At 47.9% G+C, this 22,594-nt stretch overlaps 2 protein-coding genes across 14 annotated transcripts in view; one reads left to right on the top strand and one right to left on the bottom strand.

The window, feature by feature from the left end:
• Positions 1–12,878, top strand: part of ZFYVE1 (zinc finger FYVE-type containing 1) — a 47,085-nt gene extending 34,207 nt beyond the window's left edge. For all 5 annotated transcript variants that reach the window (XM_001488759.7, XM_070250024.1, XM_070250023.1 and 2 more), the window contains 8 exons: positions 2,628–2,734; positions 4,737–4,845; positions 5,398–5,495; positions 5,587–5,704; positions 7,428–7,598; positions 8,652–8,832; positions 9,300–9,413; positions 11,213–12,878. In XM_001488759.7, coding sequence (XP_001488809.2) covers positions 2,628–2,734; positions 4,737–4,845; positions 5,398–5,495; positions 5,587–5,704; positions 7,428–7,598; positions 8,652–8,832; positions 9,300–9,413; positions 11,213–11,445 — 1,131 coding nt within the window. In that variant the 3' untranslated portion in view covers positions 11,446–12,878. The remainder of the gene's footprint in view (positions 1–2,627; positions 2,735–4,736; positions 4,846–5,397; positions 5,496–5,586; positions 5,705–7,427; positions 7,599–8,651; positions 8,833–9,299; positions 9,414–11,212) is intronic.
• A 5,657-nt stretch (positions 12,879–18,535) lies between these two features.
• DCAF4 (DDB1 and CUL4 associated factor 4) overlaps positions 18,536–22,594 on the bottom strand; it is a 28,361-nt gene continuing 24,302 nt past the window's right edge. For 6 of the 9 annotated variants that reach the window (XM_005605295.4, XM_005605296.4, XM_070250028.1 and 3 more), the window contains 3 exons: positions 21,643–21,816; positions 21,175–21,289; positions 18,536–19,585 (listed from right to left, as the gene is read on the bottom strand). In XM_005605295.4, coding sequence (XP_005605352.1) covers positions 19,395–19,585; positions 21,175–21,289; positions 21,643–21,816 — 480 coding nt within the window. In that variant the 3' untranslated portion in view covers positions 18,536–19,394. Of the gene's footprint in view, positions 20,762–21,174; positions 21,290–21,642; positions 21,817–22,594 lie in introns of all 9 variants that reach the window. The other 3 variants (XM_070250026.1, XM_023628044.2, XM_070250027.1) reach the window with 1 other exon arrangement.

The following is a 22,594-nucleotide window of genomic DNA, read 5'->3' as shown; positions in this document are numbered from 1 at the left end:
CTGTTGAACTCATGCTACATTTGATATTATTTTCCCCAAAGAAAACTAGTACTTAGCTTATCCTTTCATTTACCTGTTTAAAATAAAAAACTCTGGAGCTAAAAAGGCTCTTCTTTGGTTTTCCTTTTACCTCTTCAGTGCCTTCTACATTCCTTAGTTATCTCTCTTTTTTTTCCTTGCCTTCTGTATCACCTCCTTAGATACATAAGCATTCTTGCAGCTGAATATTCACCCACAGATGCAGCTGTGAAGACCAGTGAGCTATCATGGAAAGGAGAGTTCTTATATTTCCTGCGTTACCTGAATTAGGTAGTGAGGGTATCTAGGGAAGAAAATAAGAAAATTCTCAGCATAAAAAATAATAAAAATGGTATTAATAATGGTAGCTAATGTTTTCTGAGCTCTCATTCTATGCCAAGTGCTCCACGTGGGGACCATCACAGTGTAATCCAGGAAGACCCCTACTGAGGGGTACTACCAGCATCCCCATTTCACAGAAATGGAGGCACACAGAGTGCAAAGCTGCCAACTGCAAGCTGAAATGACTTTGGGGGACTCGTGTTTTATTTATGCAAAATTTCCATTTAGTTTCCAACTGTTTCCATGTTTGTTATATAAAAATAACTTCCTCCCCAAATCTTTCAGTAAATTGATGCTATAGGAAGATAATGCTGTTTTCCCACAAGTTAACCCCAGAGAGTTATGCACACACCTGTTAGAGAAATCAGTAATTTGGCCAATTAGGGAGTAGTTAGCCCTGAGAGTTGTTAGTAATTTGGCCAATCAGAGAGTAGTTAGCCTTAAATTTGAGGGCCTGTGGGCCTGGGATGAAGCCTGGCACATCCAAGGCCAAGGTGAGGAGGGGAGGGCAGGGGTTGGTGTGTGCGTATGGGGGTTGATGCTGGGGCCCTTCATTCCAGAGGTCCTAGTTGCGTGCCTCTTAGGACCTTTATTAGGAGTTAGAGAAGGTTACAAAGGTAGAAACTTCTTGTCTGGGAGGTAAATACATACAACTGGCCCATCGCTTTGCATCATTGCCAATTACTCAATACCTAGTTGAGGCGTTGAGGACAACAGGTGTGCGTAGAAGGCCGAGCATGGTGTGTCTAGAGTGGTTGGAGAGGCTTCGTGGAAGAGGTGAGACCAGAAAAACCCACAAAGGATGGGCTGCATTTCAAAGTAGGAGAGGGGAGGACGGTGTAGGCTAGTGAGTGATTCTGCTTGCCCTGCTTCTCATTTATTCTCATTAATATGCATATGTATATTCATTTATATTGTCTCAAAAATCTTAGTGCTTTCCTTAAGTTACTCTTTACAAAGTTAGCCCCAAGAGGACAGAACTTTTTTCTTTTGGTCCAAGTCAAGGATTGCACTCGGTCGGCCATGGCTGCTGATGGTGTTCTGTGGGCCTGAGCGTTTTCCCACAGAAGCTGAATTTGGCAGCTCTTAGGTGGGTCACGCACCCTCAGTTTGACACATTCCTTGCCGCTACTCTTGTCTTACACCTGACCTGACTCAACACGGATGTCACGTGTCTTTGTAAACACTTGCGTTTGTGACTCATGGTGTTAAGACTTCATTGAAAAAAGGAAAAGGAACTTTAACAAGTTCTCATTAAGTGAAACTCTCTTCAGAGCTTGAGAACCTTATTTTAAAACCTAATCTGCCCTTTTCCCAAATCTCATCTTAAAATTCCTTTTGCCTTTTTACTGAAGGAAGTAACATCTTGTCCTTTTGTTTTAGGCTGCTTTTCCTTCTCTTCCCCCGAATAGTGCCTGGCTCCCTCAGAATGGGAGATCGAAAGTTAGAAGCTTGGAACTGTGTGCATTTAATGATATTTAAAGCCTGAAAAGCCCATCTCTGTGTAACTTATATAACTTTTCTACTGAGTATGACTAAGGGCCTGGCAGGAAAAAATCAGCCTGAAGAATACTTTCAATATAAAGTAATGAGTGACCACAGAGGGTTAGAAATGGAAGCTCCCTTTCAACATAACATTTTCAGTTTGCTTCTGCAAATACGCTGTCTTTCTTCTTGGCGTTTATTTTGACCATTTGCTGCCTTTTAGGTTACTGTAGTTGATAAAAGGCTGCCAGACACTATAATAATTCTTCTTTGTTTTTTTGGCTGACATTTTTCTACCTTGAGATAGTAAACTCCACTGAGTGCCTGTGGTTAGAAAGGGACAGAAGGCCAGGCAACTCCCAGCTCATTTCTCACTCTGCCTCTCCCTGACTTCAAGACGAGCCACCTTCTTGAGCCTCGGTTTCTTGGTACCAGCTTCACAAGGATGAAACGGGCATCAGTCAGTATCCGTGGTGGTTTTGTATGACTGAGTGTGTGAGAAGTTTGTAACCTCCAAGGTAATTAGGAAAGGACAGTAACTTTGCTTACTTCTGACCTCTTGGGCAATGGGCTGGTTCTTTCTGAGGTTCCCTGTGGTGAGGATTGGTGCAAGTTGGGCCAAGAAGGTTGACGGTAAGGAGCAGAAGTCATTGGGCTCCCTCTTCTGGCTGTGGAGCCTGTAAGAAATCTGCCCGCAGTGAGGGGATCTTAGAAAGTAGTGGAAGGGCCCAAGCACAGGGCGCTCTGCAGAGTGCCTTCATGTGTCCTTCCCTCCTCGGCAGGCACTGAGCGACCGCTTCAGCGGTGAGATCCCCGATGACCAGATGGCACACAGCTCCTTTTTTCCAGATGAGTACTTCACCTGCTCCTCCTTGTGCCTCAGCTGTGGGTAAGTGAGGCCAGCCATCCATCTCCACACCTTGGGAAAAGAGGACTAGCATGGTGCTTCTCAGACTTCAGTATGCATGCAAATCACCTGGGGTCTGGTTAACTCACAGATGCTGATTTAAGGATGGGGTGGGGGCTGAGATGGTGTAGTTCCAGCAAGTTCCCAGGTGATCCTAGTGGTTGTGGAAACCACACTTTGAGGTTGCAGGGGATTCCAGAACACATGGTTATGGAGAATCCCCTGAAGATTCCAACCTAGTTTAGATGTGAAATTGACTGGTTGGGGCAGTTTTTACCACAGAAAACTTGAGGTTGTCTGTTTTTCTATATTTCTCCTACCAGGGCTTTAAATCCTAGTCATTCCATTTATTCAGCTAATATTTGGCAGCCCAGTGTGTAGCGTGCTGCGGTGGGTATCTATCCCAGCTGATCCCTTTCACTATGAAGGCAAACGCTTAGAGCACATTAGAATGATCCAGGGAGCTTTCAAAATTATCGAGGCCTGGGACCCACCTCCAAGGAGTCTCATTTAATGGAGCTGGGGTGGGGCCTCAGCATTGGTGTATTTAAAAGGCTCCACAGGGAATGCTAATGTGTGGCCTTAGTTGGGAACATTGAGTTAGGGCAGTACTTCTCCAGCTTTAATCTGTGTGTGCATCACCTTGGGATTTTGTTAAAATGTGGACCGAATCAGCAGGTCTGGGTGAGGTTCTGCATTTCTAACAAGCTCCTGGGTGCTGCCTGTGCTGCTGGCCCATGGACCACAGTTTGTTACAGGGGGATCAGAGCAGTGATTATCCAGTTTTAGCATGCATCAGAAAAACCGGAAGGACATGTTCAAACAGATTGTTGGGCCTTGCCCCCATGGGTTCTGATTCAGTAGGTCTGACGTAGGGCCTGAAAATTTGCATTTCTGGTGAATTCCTAGGGGATGCTGATGCTGCTAGTCGGGGACTACACTTTGAGGATCACTGGATTAATTTGAGCTGTTGATGGCTATTAAGGCACAGTCTGGTGACTTGTCTGATGGAGCCCAGGGGATTTAAATGCTGTGTGTCAGGGTTAGAGTGCAGTCTCCGTGTCCCGTAGACACTCCCCCACCCCTGAATTGTCTTTGCTCACATCAGGACCACTGCTCGTGTCCTCCGCATTGGCCCATCTAGAGGAGACCTGAGCCTTTTCTGCTATGAATGGCCTTTTTGCATTGAACCCTGGAGGCCACCTGCTGGGCACTGAACCACCTTGGCTTTGAATTTGTAAAAAGGACTTGGCTCTTGGATTATATGATCTGGGCTAGGGAGAACTAAGGATTATCTTGGAGAGGGAAGAGGGATGCTAGTTGCCGGTGAGACTTGCCTGCCTTTTTGCTTGCCCCCTGAGCCCAGCCACAGGGGCCTAGGCTCTGCTGGATCATCGCTTTTCTGTCCTAACTGAGCCTCATCAGGGTTTCACTTTTGCTTCTGTCATAGTGAAATTCTGAAGTCCTGATCTCTGTTTTTGCATTCAGGATGGCAGAGCTCACTGTTCATTTGGAAGGTTTTCTTGTCCAGCTTAAGCCTCCTCTTAACGCATTGCCAAATTTGGGGGGTTAGGTTTTGTTTTGCATCTTGGCAGCCTGTTCTGGTTAAACTTCCCATATCATGCTGTGTGGAGATTTGAGTTTCCTGAGAGCCGTTCAGGTTTCATCTCTTGTCAAGGTGGTGTCTTCTGACTCCCCCATTCCACTGAGGGGCCAGGTGGTTTTTCCAAGAAAAGATTCCTCCTTTTCCCCCTTGCTTCTCACGAAAGGGTAATAGTTGCTCTACCTTTGTCATGCTGTTGATTACAGGTGTGAGAGGCATGTGGGTTTCTGTGACAAACTGCCCTCTCTGTGCTCAGCATTCAGGCCCGGTTAATAACCAAGGTCTGGCTTCAGCCCTGTGTCTGGTTCAGGGTGAGACTCTTTTGCATAAGTGCACTGGCTCCTTTCGCCACCTCATTGTCAGCTTTTGGGCTTCACTCAGGGCTGGATGTAACAACAGCATGAATCACGGGAAGGAAGGAGTACCCCATGAAGCCAAGAGCCGCTGCAGATACTCCCACCAGTATGACAACCGAGTTTACACCTGCAAGGTGAGTCCTCCACGCTTCTGTCTGCTCCAGCAGCTGGCTGGCTGGTCACCGTCTCCTTTTGGAAAGACTGGCTTGGGGCCACTCTTTGCTGCATCCAAAGTATTTGATATTAATATTGAATATCTGGAACTTCTCCTCAGTTGTAACCAAAAGAACTCACATGTCTTTCTTGCTGGGGCTCCTTGGTTTGTTTTTTGAAGCTTGTTTTCCCCTTATTCTGTTGAGCTTGTAGGCAAGGGTCATATACATTGACTATTCATTCCTCTTAAGAGAAGTGTTCTTCAGGAGCCCAATTTTGATTGATTTCTCCTGTCTGTGACAGGGGTATAATTTACGGCTCAGTTTTGGGGTCTGGGATGGGTGCACATTCAGTTCATGATCATTCAGGGCATTGGCTTCTTTAAAGAAATGAACTTTCTTCTGATTTGCTAAACTCAGGGTCTGTAAACCCTCAGCTGGTATGGTTTGCGGGGAGCGGGGCTGGACAGGGCTGTGAAGAGGCCATGGGTCTGGCGTACAGAGAAGAAGCTGGCAGAGTGCCCCATGTTTCAGGCCTGCTATGAGAGAGGCAAGGAAGTCAGCGTAGTACCCAAGACATCTGCTTCCACCGACTCCCCCTGGATGGGCCTCGCAAAATACGCCTGGTCCGGGTGAGTTAAACGACGTGGCTAAGGGTCGTTTGGTGTGTTTGTCTCCCCAGGCACCTGGCTGGGTAACAGTCTCTATTTGCCTTCTTCCTAGGTATGTGATCGAGTGTCCTAACTGTGGCGTGGTCTACCGGAGCCGTCAGTACTGGTTTGGGAACCAAGATCCTGTGGATACAGTGGTGCGGACGGAGATTGTGCACGTGTGGCCTGGAGTAAGAGCTCTTTGTTTATTTTTCTTCTTTCTTTTGTATCATTCAGTTATTCATGTGTGCGGAAAAGTGGAACTTGTTTAGAATTAAGGTTAACCATGAGTTTCAGTATATTGGTGGTTTAGGAGGGCTTGATCTGGAGAGCCTTTCTTGTTCTAGCCCTGTAATTATTTTGATTCCTTCTTGCAGAAATATTAGAAGCACAACTTAAACTAGAAATCTTTAGTTATACTGCCTTAGCAAATGAAAATTTTTTCATTTTCCAAATGCATATGTTTGTATAGATGTATTTATAATTTGCATGCCATTTATCTGCTTTTTTTCTCATACCACAATTTTATTTCCACATTGCTTCCACTTTTCATGATTCTCATTTGCAGTCATTGTGTAATACTCTATCTAGTGTTACAGTTTGATTCTCCATTCCCTTCTTTTTGGACATTTATTACTGTGTATGATTTATTATCAAAGAAATAGTGACCATCTTCATGTAAGAAACCCTTTGTTTTGGGAAATTTTCTTGAAGTATATTCTAAGAAGTAGGGCTACTATAGATCCTTACTACTTTTTAATTTGACTTTTGAATTTAAGATGTTGGAAACACCTGTTTATGAGGCAGTGCTATGGTGCTTTCATTGTGCATTAAACCGCAATTCACATTTGGAGTTACGCATACATCACAACACATCCAAACCTTTTCCCTTCATGGATTTTCTCTAAGGGACTTATTTTACTTGGTGTTCCCCTTGCTGGGTGATCCCTGAGCCCACAGTCAGCCTAATAGGCCTACCTGCCGATCCACCTTTGAGCTTTCCTGGATCCTATAGGTACCATTTACCTATAGGTAAAATTGATGATTTCCTTATTGTTTTGTTCCAGTTCCCAGCCCCACTGAAATTTGCAACTGTGGTGTGGTCTCATTTCTGGAGCCCTTTGCATGATGGTCCAGGCCATCCTGTCCCAAGGATTTAATGTGGCCTTGAACAGTATAATTTTCTCACTAGGCTGTTATAGTAATGTCTTTTGTTTTTTGATCTGTGTTACTTCTTTCTTGTAAAAGCCATTGTCTCTATGGTAAGATAGTTTTTATTCCAAGAAAACAGTAATAAACATAGTTTTATTTTAGGCTACATTCCTCATAGTCCTTGGGGTTAGGGTGTACAGTCTTCTCCCCTTCTGTTTGTTCACTCGTTTATTTATTGTTTCAACATACATTTTTGAGTGTTATGTGCCAAGAATTGAACTAGATACTTAGAAAAATCCAAAAATGAAAAAGATAGGTTATTGTTCTCAGAGAGTTCACAGTCTAATAGGGAGTCAAATACATAAACAGGTATTTCACTTCTACATGGAAGTAGGATTCCTAGAGGTGTGTGTACAAGTACTAGAGGAACTGAGTGGAAGTGCTCCTAACCCAGCCTGGGGTGGGGGCTTCCTGGAGGAGGTGTTATCTTTACACGAGTATCTCCTGGATTGGATATCTTGCCTGTGGGCAAAGTAAGGCCCCAAGTCTTATGGTCAACTTGAAGAGAATAGATCAGTGATGACTGGTTGGGTGTGATATTGCCTAGAAGCCACAGAGATTCCTGGTCTGTCTCCGTTCTTCTCTGGCAGGGCCCCTGTGGTTCTGAACTGGCCATGGTGAGTTGTGACCCACCCGAGACCCCTCTCTCCTTCCTTTACGGCCTTCATTCCAAGCCTGACAGGAGCCTGCTTTTCCTTTCAGACCGATGGATTTCTGAAGGACAATAACAACGCTGCCCAGCGCCTCTTGGACGGGATGAACTTCATGGCTCAGTCGGTGTCTGAGCTCAGCCTTGGGCCCACCAAGGCCGTGACCTCCTGGCTGACAGACCAGATCGCGCCTGCCTACTGGAGGCCCAACTCTCAGATCCTGGTATGGTATGCGGGACACCCCCGCCTCCTGGCACGGGCCATTCTGCTTGTGCCACTCTGCCCTGTCCTGAGCTTGTTCTGGGAGTGGGGCGCAGAATTTCTCTCTGTCAGCTCTGCTCCCAGAGTATTGGAAAGGGTGGGGTACCCTGAGGCAGCCAGGGTCCTCTTCGCCTACTGATTTCCCTTTGGATTATTCTGCATGTATTTTGTTTGTGGTGGATTTTAATTTCCTTACCTGCAAGGGCCAATTATTGGTTAGATGTCTAAGGTATAGATACAGGCATACCTCGCTTTATTGCACTTCGCAGATAATTGCGTTTTTTATGAGACCCTCCACCAGCAAAAAGATTACGACTTACTGAAGGCTCAGATGATGGTTAGCATTTTTTAACAGTAAAGTATTGTTTAATTAAGGTATGTACATTGTTTTTTTAGACAATGCTGTGTTACACTTAATAGACTACAGTGTAATGTAAACGTAACTCTTTATGTACACTTTGAAACCAAAAAATTCACGTGACTCACTTTATTGCAACATTTGCTTCATTGCAGTGGTCTGGAATTAGAACCTGCAATATCTCGGAGGTATGCGTGTACAGAATCTGGAGGAAAAGTGGCCTTTAGAGGTCATTTAGGGTCATCCTCCACTTGATACATAAACCTCTCAGCACCCACAGCAGGGGAGGACCCAGCTTTGGCCCAAACACTTTGGGACAGGAAACTCACTCCTCACCAACTTCCCAGAACTGTGAAAAAAATGAATTCTTGTTGCTCTTCTGGCTAGAATTAGCGTAGTCCCTTCTGAGAACCCTGTGACTCAGCCAAATAGATTTGAGGTGCCTTTCCAGGTCCTTCTTGGAAGGAAATGATAATCACAGCTGTGGTTTGGTGGGGGCAGTCTGTGTGGCTAGGGGTCTTAGGTCCCCTCCATTAGGATTATTGGGGTCCTGCCATTCCAAGATGCTCCTGGGGTCTCCCCCGGGTCTTGTTGACTTTCTCAGCTGAGCAGACATGAGTGATACCTGCCTCTCTGTTTGTTTTGGGCTTGGAACAGAGCTGCAACAAGTGTGCTACATCCTTCAAAGATAACGACACTAAGCACCACTGCCGGGCCTGTGGGGAGGGCTTCTGTGACAGCTGTTCATCCAAGACCCGGCCAGTGCCCGAGCGGGGCTGGGGCCCTGCACCTGTGCGGGTGTGTGACAACTGCTATGAAGCCAGGAATGTCCAGTTAGGTAACGTGGGGCCGGGAGCTGCGAGGGTGGAAGGGGGAACCTCTCTCCTTGGCACTGGGTGTCGGGAACTGGACTCCCACATCGCCAACCCTGTTCCTGCTGGCATCCTCTGCTGAGAGCAGTTGCTCCCCTGGTCTCGGCCAGTCATCCTCTAAACTCTTTGTTAACAGGGTCCTGTGTTTATCAGACATGGCTTAGACTGAGTCTTCTCCCTGGAGAAGGTTCTAGGTCATGCTCCTGGAAACTTTCTGGCTTACTTTAAAGGAAGGTTAACAAATAACTCCAGATGGTTGTGGTAAAGGACTAACAGATGTCACCTGACCCACAGCACAGACCCTTGCCATCGTTATAAGACAGCCCATGGTTCTCTGGGAGAAGAATCCAGAAGTGCTCTGCTGTTGCCTCCTGAGTTTTCCATTTGGGAAGTGACTGAGAGGTGACAGCTTTTCCTTTTTCACTGTCTACAGATGTTACTGAGGCACAGGCGGACGATGAAGGTGGGACACTGATTGCTCGGAAGGTGGGCGAGGCCGTGCAGAACACTTTGGGAGCCGTGGTGACAGCCATTGACATACCACTAGGTGGGCCTGGCACTGCTTCTCTTGGGTGTAGTGAATGTGGAGTGAGTGGTTTCGGAATGCCCTGGGCTGTCATTTTGTCAAAGGTTTGCTGATGCAGATTGAGTTGGGCAGCAGGGAGTTGACTGAAAATTGACATTTGCTTGCTTCTGCTGCATACCTTGGTGGTTTTGTATTTATTCCTGGGGGCCATCCTCTTATACCATCTATTGTTGCATAAGAAACTACCTGATAATGTAAAGTCTGAAAACAACCATCATTTTATGATGTCTCACAACTTTGAGTCAGGAAGGGTAATTATTCTGCTCCAAGTGTCATTGCCTGGAGTTCCTACCCGACATTCCAGTATGGCAGCTGGACTGGTCTCAAGGGCCAAGTCAACCTCGCTTATGTGATGGGTGCCTTGGAAGGGATGCCTGGAAGGCGGGGCTCAGTAGAAGCCTCTCTCTCCCTGTAGCCTCCAGCCTCTCCACGTGGTTTCTTCAGTGGGTAGTTGGACTTCTTCCATGGTGGCTCAGGGCTCTAAGAACTGATGTTCCAGGGGCTGGCCCCGTGGCCGAGTGGTTAAGTTCGCGCGCTCCGCTGCAGGCGGCCCAGTGTTTCGTTGGTTCGAATCCTGGGCACGGACATGGCACTGCTCGTCAGACCACGCTGAGGCAGCGTCCCACATGCCACAACTAGAAGGACCCACAACGAAGAATATACAACTATGCACCGGGGGGCTTTGGGGAGAGAAAGGAAAAAATAAAATCTTTAAAAAAAAAAAAAAAAAAAAGAACTGATGTTCCAGGAAATGGAAGCTGCCAATCTCTTAAGGCCTGTGCCTGGACACTGGCACTTCTGCTGTGAGTCTCCTTTAATCATAGAGCCTGCCTCGGTTTGAGGGAGCGGGCAGGATTGTCAAAGAATTTGTGGCTGTCTTTAATCCGCCACATAGCCAAGCTATTATTCATTTAGGACTTAAGATAGCTCCTCAGCTCTGGATGTGAGGGGTACTTGTAACCAGAATGGGAAGAGGGAGAGGAAGGAAAACCCACCAGTGTGGAAGGCTTAGGCAGGGTTGGCTGGCCTGGGGTGTTTCAGCCCATTGTTGGGGAGAGACCAAGAACTCCTGGGTGGGTGGTGATGAAAACTGCTTGGATCGGATTTAATCATTGTGGCTCAGATGTGGACAGATGAGGAGCCTTAGACTCAAGGGTGTAGAAAGAGATGGATTTGCGCGGGCTTGTAGCTCAGGTTGCATCTGGTCTCAGGAGTACCTGAGAGAGGCAGGGGCTGCCCTTGGCACAGAGAGCCTGCCAGCTGGGCTCACCAAACCGTGATCTGCTGAGCACTCGCTGGCTGTCGGGTCCCAGGCCAGCGTGTTAGACATGTTATTTCTTGTGATGCCCATAACCACTCTTGAAGGTGGGTTGTTAGATAAGTAAGGTAAGGCCCTGAGAAGTAACCTTTCTTAATCCTGCAGCTGCTAATTAACTCATGCTCAGTGACACTGGGATTTGAATGAGGTATGTCCTCATTCCAAAGTCCGGACTTCTTTATTGTTATGCCAGCGATTCTTAATGCAGCTGCACTTTGGAGAGCTTAATATGCAGATATCCATGCCTAGGCCCAGCCCCAGGATTCTGCTCTGGGTGGTGTGGGGTGAAGGCTGGGCGTCTGCGTGTTTTAAAAGTGCTCTGGTGATCGTGTGCGCAGTTGGACGGTGAGCCTGTGAAGTGTCTGAGGGAGCCTTTCTGTGTGGGGGGACTCGGGTGTTGGATCTCGGTGTCCCACCCATTGTGGTTCCTTCCCCACCGCAGGTCTGGTAAAGGATGCGGCCAGGCCGGCATACTGGGTGCCCGACCACGAGATCCTGCACTGCCACAACTGCCGGAAGGAGTTCAGCATCAAGCTTTCCAAGCATCACTGTCGGGCCTGTGGACAGGGCTTCTGTGACGAGTGCTCCCATGACCGCCGGGCTGTCCCCTCTCGAGGCTGGGACCATCCCGTCCGAGTCTGCTTTAATTGCAATAAAAAGCCCGGTGACCTTTAACCCAAGCTCCCTCTCCAAGTCCTTCACAATTCCTTAGGTTCTCAGGGTTAGAAACAGAAGTCTCGTTGAGGTAGGCCCTCCTCCTGGGCACCTCTTGTGGTGTGTGCCCTCTACTCATCCTGGGGCCACTTTCCCACAGTGGGGGGTGGGGCAGATGGGCCGGGGTGAGCCTGGGAGCAGGCCTGAAGGCGTGAACCCCTCAGGGCAGGGGACCGAGCAGCTTATAGCAAAGGGGAATGAACCTGAATCCGTTGCATTTATTTCAGTTAAAAATAAAGACATATACCCGTATATACGTATGAAAGGAGCGTGGAGTGTGTTCAGGCTGCTGCTGGCTGCAAAGACTCACTCATGTGTCCCCAGCACAGGGCTAAGGTGGCAGTGGCAGCAGGTCTTCCCCACAAAACCGAGCCCAGTCCAAAGCCACTGCGTTGCTAGTCACCTTTCGCTGCTTCTCTCTGAGCCCTCGAAGCCTCTCCTTTCCTTGCCTTTTCCCAGCTGCCTGGGCAGGTTAGCTTCCCGGGTACTTCTTGCTTGGAATAGCCTGGAGGGAAGCGACCTGGGCCCTCTGGAGTTGGATCCCGATTCTTGGCCTAAGCTGTTGCAGTGAGACCACCTAACTTAGTGTGCAGGTCACCAGAGTGGGTGGGGGGTGAGGGGTAGGGTCCTCAGCCCTGAGAAGTCAGCGTGCAGGGAACATGGCGTCCCTTGTACCTGGGGAAAGCCCGGAGGAGACGGGCCTTCCCCTGCAGTGTTTCCTGCCTGTTGATGCTGCTGTGTGCCCAGTCCGCTCTCCCAGAGGCTGCCCGCCTGCTCCCAAATAGAACACCTGCTTCCTTCCCTCTCCAGCCCCTCGAGCCCGCCATCCGCTTCTGAGTGTTGCACTAGGATTTTTATCGCTTATTTTGAAGTGTCTTAATTCTTTGTTCCCCGGACACGTGACCCTTCTAGCAATCGGAGGGGTGATCATGAGAAATCTTCCAGGGAAACAGAGCACAGAATGGACTGTTAGTTGTTTTTTTTAAGAATATATAAAATTTCAACAGATCATTAAGAAAAAATTCTCTCTCCCCGGTTCTTGCAAGAGAAGTCAAAAGAACTTTTGTTTCTCATCAAGAGCTTGGACATCCATATCTATCGTGACTGGAAAGACTGAAGTGCTGAAATCCCGTCATTGTGGTGGATTTTATCTTCACTGGCCAAAACGAAGAATTAAAAGTGACACAGTTCTTGACTGAACTGGTGGGTGGGCCGAGCTTCGGGGAGGTACGTGGCGGTCGTTCCTGGCGTGCGTGTCAGTGTGATGTAAGCCCTTGGAATGTTGGTCCTTCTCAGACCTGCTCCCTTACTGCCTCCTGTGGCCCAGCGACTGCGGCCCTACTCTAGTACTGTGTATTATCAATTCGCCATTATAAAGGAATCTTCCTGCTCAATATGGACTGTGCGGACTCTTTCCTTTCACTCCCTCAGTAAATCTCGCTTGATGAGAAAGTAGCTGGTGCCTTTCACAGAAGCCAAGTGAGAGGTCTATTTCTAGGGTGGTTATATTTTACCTGAAATATCTTATTCTCTAACAAGAACTTAAAAAAAATAAACACGTAGCTGAATACCACAAAGCCATTATCATACATTTCCCCCAGCTTTTACATAAAAAGCATGCCCCAGGTCAGCTTGCTAACTGGGCCCAGGAACTTTATGATTGTCCCTGGTATTCCTTTCGAGCATGAGAACTCATGGTCCCAGGACTCGTTCTCGTGCTCAGAGGGCTCCACGCGTGCTCACTCACCCTGCTGTTGTCCTGCGCCGTAGCTGTTAGCAGCACTTTCCACAGTGGGTGTGGGACCCGATTGTGGGTGGGGACCCACAGCCTGGGCGGGGCTGTGCTGCACAGTGGTAGCTGTGGCTTCACAACTTGTGTTCCCCGGGTTTCACTCTGGTAGCTACACGACCACAGTCCATGGGAATCCTCGCTCAAGGAAGAGACCCTGGGAAAAAATGTTTTTCTCTTTTTGTCTGTCTCTCCCTCTTCATTCCCCTGCCCTACCTTGTCTGGTCAACTTCTGCGTCCATCCTCCTCATTCTTGTGGTCATTGGCATTCTGGTCTTTGTCCATTCCCTTCTTTCTGGCCTCATCTTCTTTTCCCTTGTCTTTTTCCTGTTCCTGTCCATTTCGTCCTTATCTTCTCCTTTTTGGGTGAGTGGGGCAGGGTGGGGAGGGTTTGGGGAGAAGAGGTGAATGGTGGTGGCCTGTGTTAGACCTGTTTGTCCTGTTGTCGTGCGGGGGCACCCTGAGCATGAGTCTGCCTCGCTACACAGGAACGATGCAGAATAATCGGAACTCCCGTACACTAGTCAGACCAGCAGAGGAAAGGACGGTAACCCAGTGTCAGAGTAATAGGAGGTTCCCTTTTCTTGCTCTACATATCCAGTCCCAGGCTCAACTCAATATGGAGTGAAACCCAGCTAGACACATGAAAACAAAGGCTTAAAAAAGCCTATTGAGCTATCATACATAAACATTTCAGCTTGAGTAATTTTCTGAAACTGAATATACAACCAACCAGCACCCAGATGAAGAAATAGAATCTAACTGCACCCCAGGAGCTCCTGGTCCCCCCCCCCCTCCAGGAGTACCCACCGTCCTGACATGGAATAGCACAGATTAGTTGCCCCCTTGCAGGGGGTGTAACACAAAGGCTTCAGTAACTTTCTGGCTTAAACGACTTGCTCACAGGCGGAGGAGACAGTTGTAGAACATAGCCCTGAGAGCCGGGAGCAGACATTTCAGCTTGTGACTGAGAACTAAGCAATGGGACTCAGTGGGATCCTCACGCATCCCTTGGGTTTAACTCTGCTGGTCTTAGTTAGGAACTGGAAAAGAGAAGAGAACCAATATTTAGGTGCCTGTTAGAAGCCAGGCACTCTGCTAGGAGCTTTATATGGTTGATAATTCTCACAACCACACTGGAAGGTAAGTAGTAGTGTTGATGTTTCCCAGCTGAAGACACTGGCTCACGGAAGTTCAGAAGCCCAGGGCGGCCTGGCAAATCAGACTGGAAGCTGGGCTTTGAGTCCAGGCAGGCCCGATGACTCCGGAGTGATGGGTGCACTCTGCCCAGCACCAGCTGCCCTTGGCATTGCACTGCAGAGCTGCTCTTAAATGTTCTTTCTCCCTCTTGGGTTGTGAATTCTTCTGCATTTCCAGATAAGATAAGGTCAGTATCTTTTCCTTAAGAGGAAAGTTAAAAGAAAAAAATCAAGGTATTTCTCCTATTGTCTCAGGAGGGCTTAGCTCTGTATCTCATTGTTTCCATTGTCCTCAGAGGTTCTCACAGTAAAGGACAGTAATCCTTCTTTCACTAAAAACAGCAGAGAAACTGGTTTAGGGATTAAGCAAGTTGGTCTAGCCTGTATCATTGGAGCTAAGCTTCCAGTTCTTAATTAACGGTAATTTTGCAACCATATTTGCGTGTTCAATTTCAGAACTACCATCAGTCAGGGGAAGAAAACTGAACCCACAATGGTAGCCCGTAACTCGCCTCATCACTGACGGAGTTAGTTTTAGTTACTGTACAAAATCTGAGTTCTACTTTCTGTTAAATTACACCCAGTGCAATCTTTTCTTTCTTTGTACCTAGGAAACTCATAGACTTATGAGCACGAAAGATCATATAGTATGGAGGTTTATGGGGTTAGAGAATCTGTAATTTAGGAATATGCTTACAAGAGCAGAACTATCTTGGGAACTGCCATTTGTAGACAACAGCAGCATGTCTTTCTGAGTTTTGGCAGAGTCCACCAATATGATGCTAATACTGAGCGATTTCATCTACTGCCATGGTTTCAACTGCCATCTTCTATACTGATGAAACCCAAATCCTTAACTCTAGGCTGATTTCTCTTCAAGACTCCAGCTTCATCCCTAGACAACTCCCTTCGATGTCCAGAAGATATTGCAATTCAGAGTCTTAAGTGGATTTCCCAGTCACCATGTCACCTGGGTTCTGGCCGCCCTGCACTGTCAGCAGTGTTTGTATCTGTGTGCCTTTGCTCAGATTATGGCCTCTGCAGAGAAGGTGTTTTGCTCTTGCAGCAGCTGCTTTTATTCAAATGCAGCCAAGAGTGCAAGTGGGTGGGTGGTAGGAGCGAGCAGGGAGATGAGAGCAAAGCTAGGACAACAGTCCAGAAGTCGTCTGCAGGAGCAGAGGCGGCTGGTCTTGAGGAAAGAGGAAAAAAGGGAAAATGAGGTCCAACTGAATGAACCCCAGGAGATTGTAATCTTCCAGAGGAAAAGAAAACATCCCATTCTAATAGAAAGATTCTTGGACTTGAGCAGGAGACCCAGCTGGCTCTGCCACTTGCTGGTCCAAGACCTTGGGCAAATCACCTTTTCAGTTTTCCTTTTCAGTAAATTGGAGCAACCATCACCTGCTTGAGAGGGTTGTAAGAATTCAAAGGGAATAATGCTGGCAAAAATTGTCCATTCAACATACCGAGTGACTAGCTGTGGCAAGTGCTGGGGAAACGAAGCTTCCTGGAGGAGTCTGTGAAGCTGAGACCTAACAGTTGGGCTTTCACAGACCACAGGGGCAGAGGCCCAGATGAAAGAGGAGCTTGAAGCATTTGTGTTCTGACAGCCCCAGGTGGGAGGTGGAGATAGGGCAACAGGATGAGGCATTCGTGATCAACTCTCAAAAGGCCATTTTATTCGGAGGCACAAGAAGCCATTGCATGCAGGGATCTTTCAGAAAGATTGTTCCTGTGGCAGTGGCCACGCAGGGGTGGCCTGCAGAGGCAGACTGAGAGGAGTGTGCCCAGGGGCTCTTAGCAACATATACAAAGGGTGAAATGGGAAAAGAAACTGAGTTCAGCCTGCAGTAGTTTTCACAGATGGTTACATAGGGTATTTAGACCAGGACAGATCTGGGGCTGACAGGTAAGAGAGGACTAACTTGGTCTCAAAGGACACTTCCAGGGACCCTTGTTGTGGGACACCAAGGATGCTGTCAGTGCCCTCCAGAGCATGTCAGGCCAGGTGAATACTAAGGTGGCTACATAGCAAGATGGAGTGTGAGGCAGGCGTCGATCTGGACATTGTTGATAAGCAGTACGTGCCACTGTTCTCTCATCTCTGTTGAGAAGGCTACAGGCAAGCAAAGGCCAGGCCACTCAGCAAATGGTTTATCATAGCTCAGTGCTGCTGCCACCATCACCTGCCCATTCTCTACCTTTGTCACGGGGGAACTGGGCAAAATGCCCTAGCAGACCCGCAAGTGAAAAATGCTTCAAGCCCGTGTAACATACTAATCTTTGGGACACTGCGTTAACAAGCAAACAGACCAAAATGCTTAACCAAATTCTCAGCTAAGTTTAACCATGTCTCATACGACTTAGGCCAAATGTCAGGAGCACTGGCTGCTAACCAGAGATCAAGAACAAATTGCTAAGTTTAAATGGGAGGTTTTGAAGGAAGCTCCTCCTCCCTTTTTTTTAAGCCTAAGGGGAATCTAAAATGATTCTTAGACAACTATATTTGCCTAACAAGAAACCTGGGCTGTGGCCCAGTTGATAAGAGAACTTAGGAAGGTAGGTGGGAACAGGGTCACCCACATCAGCACTGACCTGGTATTCTCGGGTAGTCAGATTGTCTCCACTGTTTGGGGAGAGATCAAAGTTGGACTAAGCAGCCACCCATGGACTCAGCTCCACTGAAAGAGTCAGTATAGAAATGTGGGGAAAGCTCTGTTAGATGTGCAATACCAGCGATGCTAAATTACAGGTGCTGTAATGAATGAACTTGTAGATTGTGTAACTTAGAACTTGAGGGGACAAAGGTATGGGTGGATATTAGGGTCATGGCTCAGCATTCATGCTTGTTTGTGCTCTTGGGCAGGGGCATGTCACCAAAGTTAATCCAAAAGACCCTGCAGTGACAATGGCCACCTGGACCCTTCAGTCATACAGATATTTCCCGGGACCTATGTGCAGGTCAGTATGCCAGGGGTGCAGACAGGGACAAAATCCAAACAATTAAGCACATGAGAATTTTGGTAATTAGTGAGCTTCTTACGATTGGTGAGTGCCAGAAAACTTCACTCACAGGGTGATTAAGGATCGTGAAATGTTAGCATTGGGTGTTTCCACTTGCACCGAGCTGCTTCCTGATTTCTCCATACACCAGCTGTGATACACAAGTCAAGCAATGTCAGTGACTGGAAGAGCATGAAAAGTAGAAAATGGGATCTGAAGTCATCGGGTTCCAAGTCCCAGCTCTCCACTTAACAGGTCAGTCAGTGGCTCTGAGCCCAGCTTTTCTACCTGTAAAATGATGCTAATAATTTTTAAATCACTACTACTCTCCTCTCTTCTTTATGGGTTGTTACAAGGATCAAATCAGGTAAGATGGGGAAATTCTTTATAAAATACGAGCACTAAAAATATTTGTCATTAAAATGTAGCTCCTCTGTCAGATGACCAATCTGATGGTCTCCTTTGCTTATTTTGGATTTGGTTCTCTGTACCTTAAGTTGTATGAGGGTTCTGGCAGGAAACAGATGGAACACTCAAGGGACAGCTGAAGTGTCACTGGTGAAGCATCCTGGGCTAGCAACAGTGAGGTGCAATTACCAGCTGGAGGTGTGAAGGGACAAACAAAACTTACTGGAACCCAGAGAGAGCTGTGTTCCAGTAGAAGCTGTGGCCTTGGGTGGAGGAACCCAGTCACAGCCCCCACAGCCCAGCAGGAGGGGAGCCAGGGAGCCAACAATCCCACCTCACTCTCCTCCTGCCCTCTTTCCTGCTGGTACATCCCATTGCCTGAACCCAGCTGGGGCCAGGGGGCCCTCTGAAGTTGTCCAGAGAGGCCAGCTTCCTGGGGCATGAGCAGAGCAGGTGAAGAAGGGCACTGAGTGGATCCGGAGGGGCACTGGGAAGCTCTCCAGCAAAGCCATTCAAGCTGGTGCAGTCTCTACCCTTCTTTCTTTTCCTCACCTAAGATCTAAGTAGACATTACTGCAGCTGGTCTGTTGCTACAGTAGCCAAGCTCCATGATCTTGTAAATCACTAACAGATGCAACACACCACCACGGCATGGTTCTTCTCCGTTTATTGTTTGGTAGAAAGACAGGCTCTTTAACACTTTGTATAAACATCTGACAAACTGCTTCTCCTAGATTACAGAAGGTCGAAGCCAATTTTCTTTGAGAAAGGGCCCTTGAACCTGACAGTCAAGTCACCAGGATAGAAACAGGAGCTGCTGTACCTAATGTTCTGGAAGGTGGCTCAACCACAGCATGCTAAGGCCTGTTTAAAACCGCTAGCGTTTAAAAAGGTCCATCTTTCCTTCCAGTGCCTACAAATGATGATGAAAGGAGAATCCCAGAGATGTGCTACTGATGATGAGTTAGAGAAGGCTAGTTCAGTGATTCCAAACTCCTGCCTGAAATCCTCTAGAGATGCAGAGCAATGACACCCCCCTTTCCAGCTGGCTTCTCAAGTACAGATGCATGTTCTTCTGGGACTCAGGCACCGACTAACCTAACAGTCTCACCCAGTCTCATCATTAGGCTTCTCGAAAGGACTTCTGGTGAAAGAAGCAGCTTTAATTATTTTCATTTTTGCCAATTTCAGCCCTTAGAGAAGTATTTCTTGTTTAAAAAAAAAACGGAGGGGTGGAGGAACTATTCTAAGGAATTCAACAAGAAAACAGGTACCTTTTATGAAAAGGACTTTCAAACTCTCTGAGCCCACAACTTAACTGAAATAACTTTGCTGAAATGTCCCACATAAAACGCAGCACCTTCTCCCCAGCAGCCAGGCGGATGGGACCTGTGTAGGCAGAGCGCCCATTTACAATGCTCTCACCGGAAGCAGCAGTCGTGGCAGAAGTACGGCTACTCTTTAGTCCCTAAGTCAAATCCACATCCCTCCAGGCTGCCCTCTGTAGAATTTTAGTAGGAGAAACAGTAAAGGTCTTGCTGGACAGCCATGAGTAGTCCTGGCGCTCCCCGGAAGCCCCCGAGCCGAGCAGAGAAGGCCACACTGGGGATGTCGGCCTTGGAGGTGGGGTGTGGGGAGGGGATGGTTCTGAGCAGGTGGCCATCGTGGAGGCTCCAGATTCTGGTGTAGCAGTCCTGGCCCACTAAGAAAGAGGGAAGACATGGTAGGTCAGTGGGAGAATGGAGGGAACTTCTGGACATGGCTTCTCTTGATTCTTCCATGGAAGCCAAAACACAAACTCACGAACGGAAATTACTTCTACTGATAATATGCACTTTAGAAAAGCAAAGTTACAGGTCACCCTCTAGAACCATAACTGGCTGAAGGTATTCAAAGCAAGAAGACACACTGGCTGGCTGTGTGACCCCTCGGATGGCTCAGCGGGCACCCTGGCTAACAGGTGGGTATTCTGCTTCTCTTGGTGTCAAGGGCTGTTCAAGAGGGAGCCCAGCCCAACCGGTCTAGATGACATAAAGCTCACTTCCTTTTTATGAAACAAAAAGTAACCAGGAAGATCTCTTTTCATTACACCCTGGGGACAAACCAGGTGACAGCTCTCCCCAGAGCTCTTTCTCATCCAACGGTTCAGTTCATGAGACCAGTTAGAGTCGTCAGGGCTCAAAGTTCTGAGGAATGTGACCCCTAACACCATTGGTGAGGGCAGCCCAGACACATGATACGTGCTACCAGAGATCCTGGAGGAAAGAGACCTTCAGCATTCAGGGAATTCACACTTGCTCTTGACCAGAAAGTGACTTTAGACTGTCGGTACCGCATCAACCGCAGATGAACTCAGGCCGCGTGGTTCACTGACGACTACAGCTGGCCCTCTACCCATACCTGCCCCTCAACAAGGCTGACCTCTTCTCTATGATGCAGCACACACAAACCCTTCTGAGGGAAAGCTGGTGGAAAACAGTCTTACAAAGGTAGCTAACTGCTGGTGATGGTGAGAGCAGTAAATGAGCCTAAGAAAGTTCTAACAAAGTGATGCTGCTTAGCCAAAAAAGCTCCATGCGGAGTAAGTACTTTCTATAGGAATATTAGCAAATTGGAGGATGCGCGAAGACTGAGAACATGTTCCTTAATGCCAAGGGCCTACTATTTCATACGTAACGCCACTGATCTTTCATGCCATCAGAATATTCTATAGCCCAGAAACAGCATCATCTGTGATCCACTTGTAACTCCTTTCAAAGGGGTGTAGTGGCTGGACAGCTCTGCTCCTGTAATACAGATCATGGGCTCACAGGGATGGTGTTAAAACGTCCAGGATTCAGTTCCTTACAATGACCTTAATTTCTCTTCTCAGCATCCTCTGGGGGAAATACAAGCACAAAGAACAGGGAGCCCAAGTTTTCCAGAGGACAGCTGCACGACAGGATAAGGGTCACACTGAACGCTGACCCGGTGAACACTTATATGCCACACCCAGGTCCGCCAAGCTGCTGTTTTATTGCCCTGACTTGCCTGTTTCCTAGGTGATGTTTGCTCACTGATGTGGGGACAGAGGGCTGTCCACCTGGTGGACGTGTCAACTGTGGCTTACTAATATCTATTACCAGTAATGCAATATCTACTATCTACGTCCCACCTAGTCTCCCTGCCCAACAGTCTACAATCCCCTTTATTCGGTTCTGTTTTGGAGTAATTTCTCCCACTGCTGTTTAAGCTGCTGGGGGCCCTAAGGGATAGTACTTGATGGGATGGGATCTCCCCCTCTCCAGCTACCTGCCACCACGATTCCTTCTTCCTCATGCACGTGCAGGGGCAGGTGGGCATACTCATTCACGTGACCTTCGTACTGCCTCAGACACTTAGTGGTCCTCAGGTCCCACAGCTTGATCTGTGGGAAGAAGCACAAGGGGCTGTTACGGGGAGTCCAGCAGGTACACACATGAACCCCAGGCCCAGAGGGCAAGGTCATACCCCAAGAGCTCTTCAGATTAGGAAAATCTAAATCTCCAACTCCTCAGCCCTCGAGTTCATCAAAAAGACCAGAACCAGTTTCACGTCTGTCTAGACCAGTTGGGCTCCCAGTGGGCAGTAGATGCCCTGTCCAGACCAGACCTGCCTAATCTCTGGCTGCCTCTCCCCTGCTGCTGTCTGGCATGAGGGTCTCTTCCATAGAGCTCCTCCACCTGGCAGCACTCTGGACCACTAGCTCCAGTGGCTTGAGAAAGTCAGTGCCACCCCTACCGTTCCAGCCATGTCGGACGCCATCAGGGATTGCTCTTCTTGGAGGATTTGCACAGAAGTCACTGCTGAGTCGTGGAAGAGGCGGGTGGCCTTCCAGTCCTTGCCCTGATTTCGACAACGCAGATCAATGGCAAAGACCTCCCCAGAACGACAGCCATTAAACAGCAGAGGAGCCTGTGGAAAGTGTGACTGCTTGGTACCTCCATCTAAAGCTGGGAGGGGTGTGCCCTCCAGAACACAACTCCTGCCACCCTTCCCCATCCCAGCTACTGGTCAGAGGTTCGGGTGGACGTGGGTTGGTCAGGGTTTGAGCCTCAGACGAGTTGGAAGGGTTCCTTGTGAAAGCGTAAGAGAACTGGACCCCCTGTGTCACCCTCACTGGCTGCACTGGCAACTCAGGCCCTACTCTGAAGCTGTCTCCACCAAAGTCGTTGATGGGAACCTGGGGTGGTGAGTATGGAGGAGGAGGGATGACAGACCCAGGCAAGACGTGAGGTCCCAAACAGAGGGGGAAGACGGCTGACGAAACCTGAACAAGAACTCCATGCTTGCTGCCAAAAGCAGGTCGGCACGCTCCCTCCTCTACACTTTTAAAGAAAGGTGGCATTTTCTATGGGGCAATTCTCTGAAATGTAGCAATGACTACAATTTTGATTTTTAACTTTATAAGGTGTAATTTGAAAGTAGTGTATGAAACTATTAAGTGCTATAAACTGGGATTTAATTTAAAAAATTACTTGTCCTGCTGGCTAATCCAAGTACTCAAGAATTGCTAACAATTCACTTAAACAGGAAGGGTTTAAAGGCCACTCAGCCAGGCCTTTCTGGATCAGCCACCTTTCACTCAGTGCAGACATATTCACGAAGCAACCCGTTAATCCTTTCCGACGCCCTCTTCTCTACATGGGAGGAGGACTCGACGGCACACAGAGGAATCCAATTTCAATGCAGC

The sequence above is a fragment of the Equus caballus genome, chromosome 24, assembly GCF_041296265.1.
Source record: "Equus caballus isolate H_3958 breed thoroughbred chromosome 24, TB-T2T, whole genome shotgun sequence".
NCBI lineage: Eukaryota > Metazoa > Chordata > Mammalia > Perissodactyla > Equidae > Equus > Equus caballus.
This window is presented reverse-complemented; position numbering and strand designations above follow the sequence as displayed.